Source organism: Pelophylax lessonae (genome assembly GCF_965119305.1).
Source record: "Pelophylax lessonae genome assembly, chromosome: 3".
In the NCBI taxonomy this organism is placed as follows: domain Eukaryota; kingdom Metazoa; phylum Chordata; class Amphibia; order Anura; family Ranidae; genus Pelophylax; species Pelophylax lessonae.
Window position 1 is genome coordinate 645,237,017 of NC_138770.1, and position 14,493 is coordinate 645,251,509.

Genomic DNA, 14,493 nt, shown 5'->3' on the forward strand with positions numbered 1-14,493 from the left:
TAAATAAATTTGAGGGGTAGATCTACACTTGATGGCTTCACAGGGACTCACTTTTATTGTCACTAAAGTCATTGATTTTTTTCTTCATCATCCTTAAGTAACATTGGGCTGTCAGAGTACATAGGTCCTTCCAATACTCCTTGCTGTAACTATAGCGTGTACTGTCATCTGCCATTCCCATGAGACGTGTTATATGTAGCATTAGTGCTGTCAGATGATGCTTTGTTTACATTGTGGGAATATCCTTGCTTATACCTTAAATGTAAGGTGACAAGGATCTGTCAAAATATAGTTCATCTTGTATAGAAATAATTATTGGTGACAGAAATGTGTGTAATGCGGGTCAGCTATGTAAAGAAAAATGAATTCTAGTCTAATTTAAAAAGATAAGAAATCCAAAGAAATGTATAAAAAATATCCATTACCATGGGGTTATTAAAACTGGAGAGTGCAAAATCTGGTGCAGCTGCGCATGGTAGCCAATCAGCTTTTAACTTCAGTATGTTCAATTAAGCTTTGAAAATAAAAACTTGAAGCTGATTGGAGAGTGCAGAATCTGGTGCAGCTGTGCATAGAAACCAGTTTTATTTAATCAACCTTTATGTTTATGTAATCATAACTTTTGCTAGACAATCTAGGAGATTCAGGCTATGTTCACATCTTGGCGTTGCTATTACCGGCGTTTTTTCAGGCGTTTTTATGGGCGTTTTTGCAGGCGTTTTTTGTGCAGGCGTTTTTAGATTGAATAGAAACCAATGGAAAACGCCTGTAATCTGCCCAAAAAGAAGCTCATGTACTTTTTTGAGCGTTGGGCGTTTTGCTCACAGCGTCAAAAGGCTCAGATGTGAACAGGGGCCATTGAAATGAATAGAATTTGTCTTGTTGGGCGTTTTGAGAGCTGATCCTAGAGCAGAAAAACACCCCCAAAACGCCTACATGTGAACGGAGCCTCAATGTTAGATATTTTTCTCAAAGTCGTCTTCCAGGACAGCCCATGAGACCTTAGGCTCCTCCCCCAGGGACAGGAAACACATTCCAAAATTCAAATAAAAGGCGGTGCCTTAGTCCTCACCTTCAGTATTTAGTGTTTCCTCCGGACAGGGGGTAACATGTTCCTGGAACTGAAGCTCCCGGTCTCCTGGACTGTCCTTGGAAAGACTTGGAAAGATGCATCTCCCCAGCCCCTATTGCGGCCCATAGCCCCCTTAGTGCCGCAATAGGGGCTGACCGCTGTCTCCTGTTCTTCTAGCCTCTCGGCAGGACTACGGTTGCTGTCTGGTGGAACGTTGGGGAGTCCACTCCGTTGGTCGGCCGGTTCCTTGGAGCAGAGTCCTGTGTACCCGGAACCGCTAACTTCGGAAGAAATTTTGAAGTTGGCGCCAAAAACGGAGGGGGCGGAACTCAGCGTATCCACTCTGGCCTCACGGGAAGCGACAGTGTCACTTCCGGCGCAGTGACGGCATCCGCGGGCGCCGGAAACCCTCGTTCCAGTTTCCGAAGGCGCGAACAGTGAGTACATATGGGCGACCGATGTTAGGTGGAAACAGCAGTGCTGGGACCACCATACAGAGCGATGGACACGACAGTAACCGCACAGGCGGTGGAAGTCGGCTCTGGCATCGGCACCTCTCAGGTAAGCAAGGGGAAATGTACACCCTATTTGCAGATACCTGTTAGGAACTCCGTTCCCCTTCCCCCCTCTCTTTTCTATCGTTAGGGGCAGGGGTTAAGCAGCACCGCTCCCTCTTTTCTAAATCACAAATGGGGGATAAGCGGGAGGTGGGAGGAGGACAAGTTTCCCTGATTATAATTCTCTTGTCTTTTATCTTCCAGGCCAAGGCTCAGGACAATAACCCACCTCAGCCCCCCAAAAAGAAGTGTGCTGTATGCGGAGAGAAATTGAGTTCCTCTTGGAACAAAGCAGTGTGCCGGGCATGTATAGCTAAACTGGTCAGAGACGACCCTGCAGTCTCTACCCAGAAAATGCTGACCTCAGTGAGAGATGAACTAAAAAGTACCATTAGTTCATTCAAAACTCTCGTTGAAAAGATGCAGGCACCAGTCCAGCCTTCCACCCCAGCTCAGGCTCCATTGGCCCAGGCCCCATCTTTGAATGTCCCAGTGGGTTTGGAGGAAGTTTCTTCTTCCCACTCCTCCGGTGGGGAGCAAGAAGGATCGGTATCAGGGGAGGAACCCATAGACAAGGATTCCCATAATAGCTCCAACTTTAAATTGAGCTTGGAGGATGTAGATAACCTACTAAAGGCAGTTTATACAACTCTAGAAATTGAGGAGGAAGAAGTGCATCTCTCTAAGCATGACTTGATGTACGCTTGTCATAAAAAGCATGCTAGAGTGTTCCCTGTGCATAGCTCCCTATTGGATATGATTAAACAGGAGTGGAATTCTCCTGATAAAAAGCCTTTTTTTCCAAAGACTTTGAAAAGAAGGTATCCATTTGACAACAGTGGGAATCAGCCTTGGAACAAAATCCCTAAGCTGGATGCCTCCCTTTCCAGAATCTCCAAAGGCACTGACTTGGCATTTGAGGATTCAGGAGCTCTAAAAGACCCTATGGATAAGAGAACTGATATCTCTTTGCGTAGGGTCTGGAAAGCCTCCATTATGAGCTTAAAGCCAGCCCTGGCATCCACCTGCATAGCCAGACACCTGGAGCTCTGGCTATCTCAAATCCAAACACACTTGTCTGCTGGAACATCGAGGGAACAGATTAATAAATCATTTCCGCTCTTGTTTCAGGGAATTGGATTCCTGGCGGATTCTTCAGCTGAAGCTGTAAGAATGGCAGCAAGGACCTCAGCTTTGGCTAATACGGCCAGAAGAAGCCTATGGCTCAAGACATGGTCAGGTGATGTTACTTCTAAATCTCGCCTTTGTGGTCTTCCCTTCACAGGAGACCACCTTTTTGGCCCAGGCCTAACAGAAGCCCTTGAGCGTACAGCGGATAAAAAGAAGGGATTCCCAGAAAAGAAGAAATTCCCCTATGCTCAGAGGAATGCTCGTGGCAGGGGTAAACAGCAGAAGTCTTTTGAAACCCAGCAAAATTTCAAAAAACATTGGACCGGGCATAAAGGAAAAGGGAAGGGCAACATTCTGTTTAACCCTCCTCAACGCCCCGACAAGCCCCAATGACTCCCTTCCCAGGGTGGGAGGAAGTTTAGGGGCCTTCCTCCCACTATGGAAGAGGATTTCTTCCAGCCCTTTTATTCTAGACCTAGTAGGCCAAGGACACAGGCTGGAGTTCTGTCTTCTACATCCAGAAAGAATCTGGGTCTCTCTGAGGGACGTCACAAGAAGGATGTGCTTGATGACCTCCTGTTTCCCAGCGGTCCCCTGGGCAGGGTTCCAACTACGTCCACTCCAAATGTTCTTCCTACAGAATTGGGATGGATAGTCAAGTTCCTTAGAACAGAAAGTAAAGGTTCCCACCAAGTTGAAAAGGACCCTTTGGGGGTGGAAATCCTCTCTTCACCTATCCATAAGGCGAAGCTGGACCATCCAGGTATCACAGACATATCTGCACCACCACCAGATGAACCAGGACAATTGGTTCCTCAACCAAGAGGTGTTTTTCAAAGTCACAACCCCTTGGGGCCTACCGGTAGTGGATCTGTTTGCCTCCTAGGCAAACAGGAAAATAGAAAAATTATTTTCCATAATCCTAGTAGATATAGAGATGATCCTGATAACCCCATACTGGCCCAAGAGGCCATGGTTGGCACGCCTTCAGGCATTGGCTGCACTACCTCCAATGACCTTCCCTTGGAGACTAGATCTCTTAACTCAAGGTCCGGTGGTCTTGGGCTGAAAGGGCCGGTGCCTCTCCAGAACAAATCTGTAAGGCAGCTACCTGGTCTAACTTTTCGACCTTTGTTAGACATTATCGCCTGGACCTCCTATCTTCTCAGGAACAGGCGTTCGGTCGAAAGGTGCTCCAGGCAGTGGTCCCTCCCTAGACTGGTAAGTTTCTCGCTTATCGTCTCATGGGCTGTCCTGGAAGACGACTTTGAGAAAAGATGGGTTATACTTACTGATAACTCCTTTTCTAATAGTCTTCCAGGACAGCCGGATTCCCACCCGATTTATCTGGTATTATGTATAAATGATATGTGTATATATATATCTATGTATATGTTTTACAGGGTGTCCTACGGTTCTCATGAAATACTGAAGGTGAGGACTAAGGCACCGCCTTTTATTTGAATTTTGGAATGTGTTTCCTGTCCCTGGGGGAGGAGCCTAAGGTCTTATGGGCTGTCCTGGAAGACTATTAGAAAAGGAGTTATCAGTAAGTATAACCCATCTTTTTTTTTTCTTGTGGCTCTGTAAAATTGTATTTACTATAAACAATTGGCGAGCGCCTGCCCCTCTGCGATGTATTGCGGGCAATCGGCTGCAGTTGTAGGCAAAGCGACGTTCCCGTGTGTTGCTGTCTACTTCCGGGTATAGGCCACATGCACATGGGAAGCCTGTCAGCAAGTCCAGGCCAATGATTCACTCCTGGGATCTGCTGATCTGCTAGGTACATTCACAGCCCAGAACTGTGTTGACATTTAACACAGAGCTCTGTACACAGGGAACTTTGAGATCATTTAGTACACACATGGCCGAAAGTGTTATAACACAATTTGTGCGAATAACACAAATATAAATTTTCACGAAGTCTGCTTTTTGTTAGATGATACTATGGTACTAATCAATGCTTGAAGTTTGTCAAAATTAGTAGGGTTTTTATTTTTGTTCACCCCCCTCTTGCGGTCTGGTTACAATTTCTCAATGGGATTAAGGTCTGGGGAGTTTCCTGGCCATGGACCCAACATTTTGAAATTTTGTTCCCCAAGCCATTTATCACCTTTTCCTTATGGCAAGGTGCTCCATCATGCTGGAAAAGGCATTATTCCTCACCAAACTGTTCTTGGATGGTTGGGAGAAGTTGCTCTCGGAGGATGTTTTTGTACCATTCTTTATTCATGGCTGTCGTCTTAGTCAAAATTGTGAGTGAGCCCACTCCCTTGACTAAAAAGCAACCCCATACATGAATGGTCTCAGGATGCTTTACTGTTGGCATGACACAGGACTGATGGTAGCCCTCACCTTATCTTCTCCGGACAAGGTTTTTTCCGGATTTCCAAAACAATCAGAAAAAAGATTTATCGGAGAAAATTACTTTACCCCAGTCCTCAGCAGTCTAATCCTTGTACCTTTTTTCAGAATAAAAGTCTGTCCATGATCAGAGATGTATAGTAACTAAGTAGAACTACTTCACTACTGTACTTAAGTACCGAAAGGCGGTATCTGTACTTTACTAGAGTAGAATTTTTTTCTCCTACTTCCACTTTTACTTCACTACATTTTTTCAATGATTTCAATACTTCTACTCCGATATTTTTTTTTTTTGTGCTGCATAGTTACTCGTTACAATTATAAAAATTACCACTGCCAGAACAGTAGATGGCAGATTTCATGAAGCTCAAAACATGTGTATTATCAGCGCATACGAAAATAAATGCTACTGTATGTATAAATAAAAGCTGCATTTGAAATAAAAAAAAACATATGATCAAACTTTTGACTTCTTTCTTTAATAACTACATAACACAGTACTTGTACTTTTACTTTTGGTACTTGAGTAGCAATTTTTTTTTTTCAAAACTACTGGTACTTTTACTTTCAGCACTTGAGTAGCAACATTTTTAAAAAAAACTACTTGCAATACTTAAGTACAAAAAATGTTGAATACTTTAGTACTTCTACTCAAGTCACTTTTTGATCGAGCACTTCCACTTCTACTCAAGTCACTTTTTGATCGAGCACTTGTACTTTTACTCAAGTATGGGTTTCGAGTACTTTATACAACTCTGTCCATGATGTTTTTCCTGAAGATGGCTTCTTTGCTGACCACCTTGACACCAGGCCATCCTCCAAAAGTCTTCTCCTCACTGACCGTGCAGATGCACTCACACCTGCCTGCTTCCATCCCTGATAAAGCTCTGCACTGGTGGTTCCGCAGTCCTTAGCCTTCTATTTCTTCTGTTTGGACATAGCAGTATTGCCCACCCTGGAACTTTTTGACTTAAGATGGCAATGCTGCTTCAGTGGTAGTCTATGCAGGAGGAGAGTTGTCACCTTAGGGCGCTCTCTATTACTGCTATCAACAAGCTTACATGTAGATGCATAGTGCTCTTGCACATAACAGCAGTTCTGTACACGTTTCCTATACTTTGCTTTGTTTGGCATTGTCCACTGGTAGGACCTGCAAACTGACCACATCAATGCGTCACAAGACAAGCAGCACCCTCAATTTGTGCACAAAGTGATAGACCCCAATACTGTGCACGGCACAATGATTTTACAAGCAACTGAAGTGGGGACGCCAGCCTTTACCCCCCCAATATTTTCTTGCAATATTCTATCTAGTCCCCTGATATCTGTGCAGCTTCCTCCTCTGGCGGCGGGTGGGCATGCTTCCTGAACTGAGTGATGCTCACATAATATTGAGTGCTGCAAGCCCAGTCTGGGTAATGACGTGTCCCCTAGGACGTTGTGTAAATGGCATGCTGGGCTCACACACAGGAAATTGGCAGAATGACAGTAAATCACTTTATATGTTTTCATTTAGCTAAAGCTTCTACCTTGATTGTGTTTTTCTTTTTATGTTCCGTTTTCTTAGGATTGGATGCTGGAAAAAGTATTAAACTAGAATCCAATGCACAGCTTGGTCACTATTTCCGTGTGACCTGCAAGGAAGAAAAGGCTCTGAGGAACAATAAGAAGTTCTCCACCATTGACATTCAAAAAAATGGAGTGAGATTCACCAACAGGTATTAGCGTGTAATATGAATTATGAAGTCAGCAGTTTACAAAACTCTTGCCACTGCCAGTTTTGCCTACATAATGGGTCGTTTTTTTGACTACCTTTAAAGTGGTTGTAAACCCTTACATATGCCCAGTGAAGTGACTGGCCTCAGGTGATACACAGAGATTAAACAAGTCCTCCAACAAAAGTTGTTCCTGTTTATCTGCAGTCTTTTTAAAGCTTGTTTGAGCTATCAGAACAAGGAGATGGAAAGTTGAAGTTTCTCTGCAGATCTCAGTGAGCAGAGCTCAGAGAGCTGAGTTACGGTAAGGACACGACCCTCTTCACACAGTACACCGGAACAGAGCTGAGGCACTCAATCACAAGCTGTGTGCTGGAAATCCCTCCCCTGTCACCTTTTTTCTCTTGGTGTCGGGAAAACTTGTAAGAAGTGATTAATGCGGTTAGCAGAGGAAGGAGGCAGCGGACAGAAATTACACTTAGTACTTTTAATTGGGACAAGTACACACTATAGAGGAATGTGCTTTGTTCAGATTTCATGTCTGAGGCTTACAACCACTTTAAAGTAACCCTGTGAATTGGTAGGAGAGTTTTAAAGCTTTCTGTAAAGGAAGGGGAATACTCCCCTCTCCAAGTGCTCTGGGAACCGATGTTATCCAGCACATCTAGGTGTAGGGAATGGCGTGTCTCTTGCTGGGCACTTTTTTTTTTTTTTTTTATATCAAAAAGAACTTTATTGAACATTGTGCACAAACATTACAGAGTCCATAACAGAAGTGCCCACAATTCCCAGAATTTTCAAAAATACAGTCATGGTACAATACTTAAAGGCATTAAGGCTAATATATTTCTAAAACTACCAGGGCCAACAACCAACAATTCAAACCAGCAGAGTGTGTAGCATATATAACCCACTCCTCATAGTTTATTCACTGCGGAAGGAGAGAGTCACCATCCCTTCACATCCCACCAGCCATCAATCTATCCAGGACCAGGTCCATCAGGGCCAGACTCAGCACCACCAACCACAGAGCCAATACTTTATCAAATCTACTCGGGTTGCCCCTATGCTGAAAGATGTATTTCTCCAATCTTAGCATGTCTCCCATCTGGGCAATCCATTCCTTGACAGTAGGGGGTCAGAGGAAATCCAGTGTCACAGTATCAGTTTCCTAGCCTGAAACAGTGCCCTGGCTATAGCCTGTTTAGTAATCTCAGATACAGGTACCTCACTCAAAATACCCAGCAGGCACATCCTGGGGTCTTCAGACATCTGAACCCCAAAAGCCCCCGACAGGATACTAATGACTCCCGTCCAGTATGTTTGCGCATCTCCACAAAAGATGTATCAAGTCTCCATGGTCCCATTGACACCTTGTACAAGTAGGGGTGTCCCTCCTACCCATCTGGTGTAACCTAGCGAGTGTATAGTGGGTTCTATACAAAATATAGATTTGTGATATGTGCTGAGCCACATTTAATGAACTCAACTGAACTGCCTGCAGTGCTTCCTCCCATTGCTCCTCCTCAAATGCACCCACATCTCTCTCCCTCTGGGCTGATACACTCAGGGGTGATCCTCCAGGAAGGATCTCAATAATCGAAAATAACAGTGTGATAAACCCTTATAAGTGTCCACTGCCATAAAATTAAACACTGAGGTAGGGGACAGGGTCCACAAGTCCTCCCCCTCCTGGGCCCACACAGCATGGCAAAGCTGCATATAGTAGAACCTCATAGACAGCGGGAGGAGAAATGTCTCCCTCAACTCATCAAAGGAGTGGAGTACCCCATCTCTAAAGACCTTTCTCAAGTGTCTAACTCCATATTGTCGCCACCTGCCACCATAGGGCACCTTGGCCAACTCTGGGTAGGGAGGATTATCCCAAATGGGGCTGAATCTACTGTAACCCACTACCTGCTGTAACTGCCTGACTTTATTCCAGGTCTTTTGCATAAGCATATATGTGGGGAAAAGTTAATTGGACTTGCTGAACTTCATGGACTCCAGACTAGTCACCACTTCTCCCGAATCCACAATGTGAGACTTCTCACCTCCCTTGGCTATAGCTCTAGAAACGTGTTGCATCAGTGAAGCAAGATAATACAACCACAGATTAGGCAAGGCCAATCCCCCAAAATCCTTAGGCCTCTGAAAGTGTTCCAATTTAACCCTAGGGTTTTTTGACAACCAGAGGAGGGAATAAAAAATGGAGTTAATAATGCAAAATATTTTTAGGGGAATGATTACCGGGGAGTTATGAAAGGCATATAATAACTTAGGCATGGGAATCATTTTTACATACAGTGGGTACGGAAAGTATTCAGACCCCCTTAAATTTTTCACTCTTTGTTATATTGCAGCCATTTGCTAAAATCATTTAGGTTCATTCTTCTTCCTCATGAATGTACACATAGCACCCCATACTGACAGAAAAACACAGAATTGTTGACATTGTTGCAGATTTATTAAAAAAGAAAAACTGAAATATCACATGGTCCTAAGTATTCAGACCCTTTACTCAGTATTTAGTAGAAGCCCCCTTTTGATCTAATACAGCCAGGAGTCTTTTTGGGAAAGATGCAACAAGTCTTTCACACCTGGATTTGGGGATCCTCTGCCATTCCTCCTTGCAGATCCTCTCCAGTTCTGTCAGGTTGGATGGTAAACGTTGGTGGACAGCCATTTTTAGGTCTCTCCAGAGATGCTCAATTGGGTTTAAGTCAGGGCTCTGGCTGGGCCATTCAAGAACAGTCACGGAGTTGTTGTGAAGCCACTCCTTCGTTATTTTAGCTGTGTGCTTAGGGTCATTGTCTTGTTGGAAGGTAAACCTTCGGCCCAGTCTGAGGTCCAGAGCACTCTGGAGAAGGTTTTTGTCCAGGATATCCCTGTACTTGGCCGCATTCATCTTTCCCTCGATTGCAACCAGTCGTCCTGTCCCTGCAGCTGAAAAACACCCCCACAGCATGATGCTGCCACCACCATGCTTCACTGTTGGGACTGTATTGGACAGGTGATGAGCAGTGCCTGGTTTTCTCCACACACACCGCTTAGAATTAAGGCCAAAAAGTTCTATTTTGGTCTCATCAGACCAGAGAATCTTATTTCTCACCATCTTGGAGTCCTTCAGGTGTTTTTTTAGCAAACTCCATGCGGGCTTTCATGTGTCTTACACTGAGGAGAGGCTTCCGTCGGGCCACTCTGCCATAAAGCCCCGACTGGTGGAGGGCTGCAGTGATGGTTGACTTTCTACAACTTTCTCCCATCTCCTGACTGCATCCCTGGAGCTCAGCCACAGTGATCTTTGGGTTCTTCTTTACCTCTCTCACCAAGGCTCTTCTCCCCCGATAGCTCAGTTTGGCCGAACGGCCAGCTCTAGGAAGGGTTCTGGTCGTCCCAAGCGTCTTCCATTTGAGGATTATGGAGGCCACTGTGTTCTTAGGAACCTTAAGTGCAGCAGAAATCTTTTTGTAACCTTGGCCAGATCTGTGCCTTGCCACAATTCTGTCTCTGAGCTCTTCGGGCAGTTCCTTTGACCTCATGATTCTCATTTGCTCTGACATGCATTGTGATCTGGAAGGTCTTGTATAGACAGGTGTGTGGCTTTCCTAATCAAGTCCAATCAGTATAATCAAACACAGCTGGACTCAAATGAAGGTGTAGAACCATCTCAAGGATGATCAGAAGAAATGGAAAGCACCCGAGTTAAATATATGAGTGTCACAGCAAAGGGTCTGAATACTTAGGACCATGTGATATTTCAGTTTTTCTTTTTTAATAAATCTGCAACAATGTCAACAATTCTGTGTTTTTCTGTCAGTATGGGGTGCTATGTGTACATTCATGAGGAAGAAGAATGAACTTAAATGATTTTAGCAAATGGCTGCAATATAACAAAGAGTGAAAAATTTAAGGGGGTCTGAATACTTTCCGTACCCACTGTAGTTACATAGTTAGTGAGGTTGAAAAAAAGACGATGATGTTTGTGTGTGTGTCGACTGTTAACCACACATTGTATACCCCTGTATGTTGTGGTCTTTAAGGTGCCCATCTAATAGCTTTTTGAAACTATCAATGCTCCCTGCTGATACAACTGTTTGCGGAAGAGAATTCCACATCCTTACTGCTCTTACAGTGAAGAACCCCCTGCGTATTTTAAGGTTAAACCACCTTTCCTCTAGTTTTAGTGAGTGGCCACGCGTCTTATTGTATTTCCTTTCTCTGAATAGGTTTTTCCATATGCTAGGGTTTCCAGTACAATATTTGTACGTTGATATCATATCCCCCCTCAATCATCTCTTCTCCAGAGAAAATAAATTCAGTGCTTTTTATTAAGTTCGCTCATCCTGCCTGTGACAGTCTGAGCCTAGACCATACTTTAACCTTCTCCCTAAACTTAGCAAGCAGTGAGTTTATATTAAGGCATATAAAGTCTAGGGGGTGAGGAGTTATCTGTATCCCCAAATACCTAAACTCACAAGAAGTGGGAATACCATTCGGGGCTGTCAGTTTGAAAGCTGCAGGGATCGTAAATGAACAATAAAGGTGATCATCACTTCGTTCAGAATTACAAGCCGCCTGCTGCTGCGGTGGACGACGGTACTTGTAGTTTATTCATTCACAGGAAACTGAATGATGCGACTGTGTGGGCATAAAAATATGGGTGGGACATTTTCCAGAAGATTAACTTATCCTTCAACTTCATAAACTCCATTGGCTGCTTTCAGTTTGGGAATTAAAGTAAGGCTGGGTTCACATATATGGAAATTGGATATGTTTGTAACCGCATCAAATTCGCATAACGTGAATGTGACCGGCTCTCAATGGTGCCTGTTCAAACATGTCCGAGCAGCCTCGGTGTGTTTTTGTGTCTGTTTCAGGGGCGAATTCAGGCAAAAATTTGCACCCGAACCGGAGAACAGAACTACACCAGACTGCAAACCACAGTCGGACGTGTGAACCAGGCCTAAAGAGAGGGTTTTTTTTATTTTAAATACAAATGCTTTATTCCTTTCCAAGTTATGACATAGAAAAATCCCCACTATTCACACTCTGATCATAGGTAGCCATCTTTCATTCTACAATTTACATTCCACAGACTGACCATATATTCAAGCATATTAACACTCCATAGAGATCTAGATGGCTTTTTCGTTGAACTTTGTTACCAGAAACTTTAGGTTTTATCTATTATGGGCTTCAAAAGTCCACTTAAAATTCAAAGATGATATTCATCCAACACAGGATATCACTACTCTTAAAGATTGGGCAAGAAATTGGGTCTTTGGTTCATCCCTTTTTTTTTTTTATTTTTGGATGTGCCGTGTTTTTGGCCTGACTGGTCTTCTTTACCGCTGGATTTTTGCATTTTAGCAGGACACCAGATCTAGCAAATTAACCTGTACTTCAGAGGCTGTTTATTGGCTCAGTTGTCACTTTAGAACATCACTGTAAGTTAGATCAATTTTTCTTCTCTTGTACAAAGAGGTAGAACATAATAGAAAGCAGTATTTAATTGGCAGGGTAGCGCTTCCAGGAAACCTGCCATGAAAGAATCCACTCCAGAAGTTTAAAAAATAGCTTCCCTCGCCAACAGTTGCAGTTGCTTATATGAGAAGCTGTAATTGATGCAGCTTTGTTTTGGAATAAAGCCCTCCCAACCCTTTCTTGGATGCTCCGCTCTCCCGTGGTGCCTGGGCAAAGGCAAAAACCTATTTTACAGAAGTCTAAATGGTACCAAGCTTGCTGCAGTTGTCATTGATCATTCTTTATTGGAACAGGATCTGCTCATGTTTTATATATATATATATATATATATATATATATATATATATATATATATATATATATATATATATATATATATGTATATGTATGTGTGTGTATGTGTATGTATATATATATATACGGTAAGCCAACGTCTGTTTCACATTGGCTTTAGGTCATGGTGTTACATGAATGAACTAAAACTGCTCCAGTAGACAATGTCGTCAGTAGGTGTGGTCTCTTTACATTTTCTTCCCATCATAAACGAAATGGCTGCTTTTGCTCAATACTTCTTGAAATATCTGGCAGTCATACTGATCCTCTGGCTTCAGTACATTACAAGTCACTGATCATGTATTCTGAATGTGAAGTTAGAAATCCTGATCTACATATTTGCTCATTGATTAGAACTGTAAGATCAGCATGACAGCCAGGCAGCTAGTATTTTTAGAATGACAATCAGCAATTGGCTGATATAAAAGGCTAGACCCTGTCCTATATACCCTGTATTGTTGGTGAAGAAGATACGCATCTTTACCCCACATTGCCAACACATGACAAATTATAGGCCATGGAGGATTTAATGCTGATAATGTGCCAAACATGGTGGTAGAATGACCTTTCCGGTGAGGCTACAAATTGGCCACCTTGCCAATGGAATTGCCTGTGGAATATCATTTGAGCCGATACACACAAAAAATACTCCTGTAACTATACCATCCCAATTCCTGATTATTCATATAGGATCTTCATGTTCTTCGCTGTCCTGATTATCCCTTGAGGTTTTTTTGGCTGATTTGAGGTGACTTGATTTACACCTTCTTTTGGACTGCCATTGCACATATGAAATTGGCTGGTTTAGTTTGATGCAAATTGCCAATTAGATGTATCCTGTCAATCTTCTGAGGAAGTGGTACATGCAGTCCATGAAATCCGTCAAGAAGGCAGATGCAGATTTCAGACTTTCACAGACAAACCAACCTGCATTTATGCTTTTCATGTTGGCCAGACTGCAGGCAAATGTGCAAGTCACAAATATTTGAATCTTTAAAATTTCTGCCCCAAATTTCTGGGTCCTTTTTTTATTTTAAGCTTTTAACCTTTTTTTTGCCGTTACATCCGAAGCAAGTTAAGTAGAAATCTCTATTATGGGGCTAGATCGTATCATTGCGTTGGAGCTAAAAGCATTCTATAAAATATAGTACTGCATATTTGTGCTTTTATGAATATCAAAACCATCCTGTCAGTAACTCAGCGATGTGAATACATTCCTGGCATGTCACAATATACACAGGCAGTAAAAAATGTCCTAAAATGTACCTTTTATTAATAAAAAGCCAGCAGACTGTGGACTCCAGTAAGTGACTTTTCTTTGAGTAAGATGTCACCACTCTACAGGTAGCATTTCCTCTCTACCTGGAGTCGGCTTGCTTTCCACTTAGCGAATGTAAAGTCATCAGTGGGTATGGCCAACCAAAAATCCCTTTTACACGTTTTGTCATCGGATGTTGTCGAAGAAAGACTTCAGCCAATATAAATGTGCCCTGAAACGTGAACCACCCTCATCCAGTCCCCGTCAGATTTTTTCCTACCTTTAACTCTCTACTTCCTCCTCCTCCTCTGCCTCCACCCACTAACTCAGTCACTGCTGAGATCTCCAATAACTTCAAAAATAAGATTTACAAAATTTGTGATTAAAACTTTACTGTACAAATATCTCCACCACTTAACACTTTATGTACACAAGTAAACTATGATACTTCCCTCATAGCCTGCTGCTGTAGACAAGGTTGCTAAACCTTTTTCTAATGCCCACTTAACCACCTGCCCCCTGTACTCTGTTCCTTTTGCAATTACTGCAGTCACACACTGCTGGGTCTATCCTTCA

The 14,493-nt window shown here is 43.1% G+C and overlaps 1 protein-coding gene across 1 annotated transcript in view; it reads left to right on the forward strand.

Moving 5' to 3' along the window:
• Positions 1-14,493, forward strand: part of MSH2 (mutS homolog 2) — a 287,390-nt gene that overhangs the window by 196,027 nt on the left and 76,870 nt on the right. Inside the window, exon 10 of the mRNA XM_082252339.1 lies at positions 6,692-6,842. Coding sequence (XP_082108465.1) covers positions 6,692-6,842 — 151 coding nt within the window. The remainder of the gene's footprint in view (positions 1-6,691; positions 6,843-14,493) is intronic.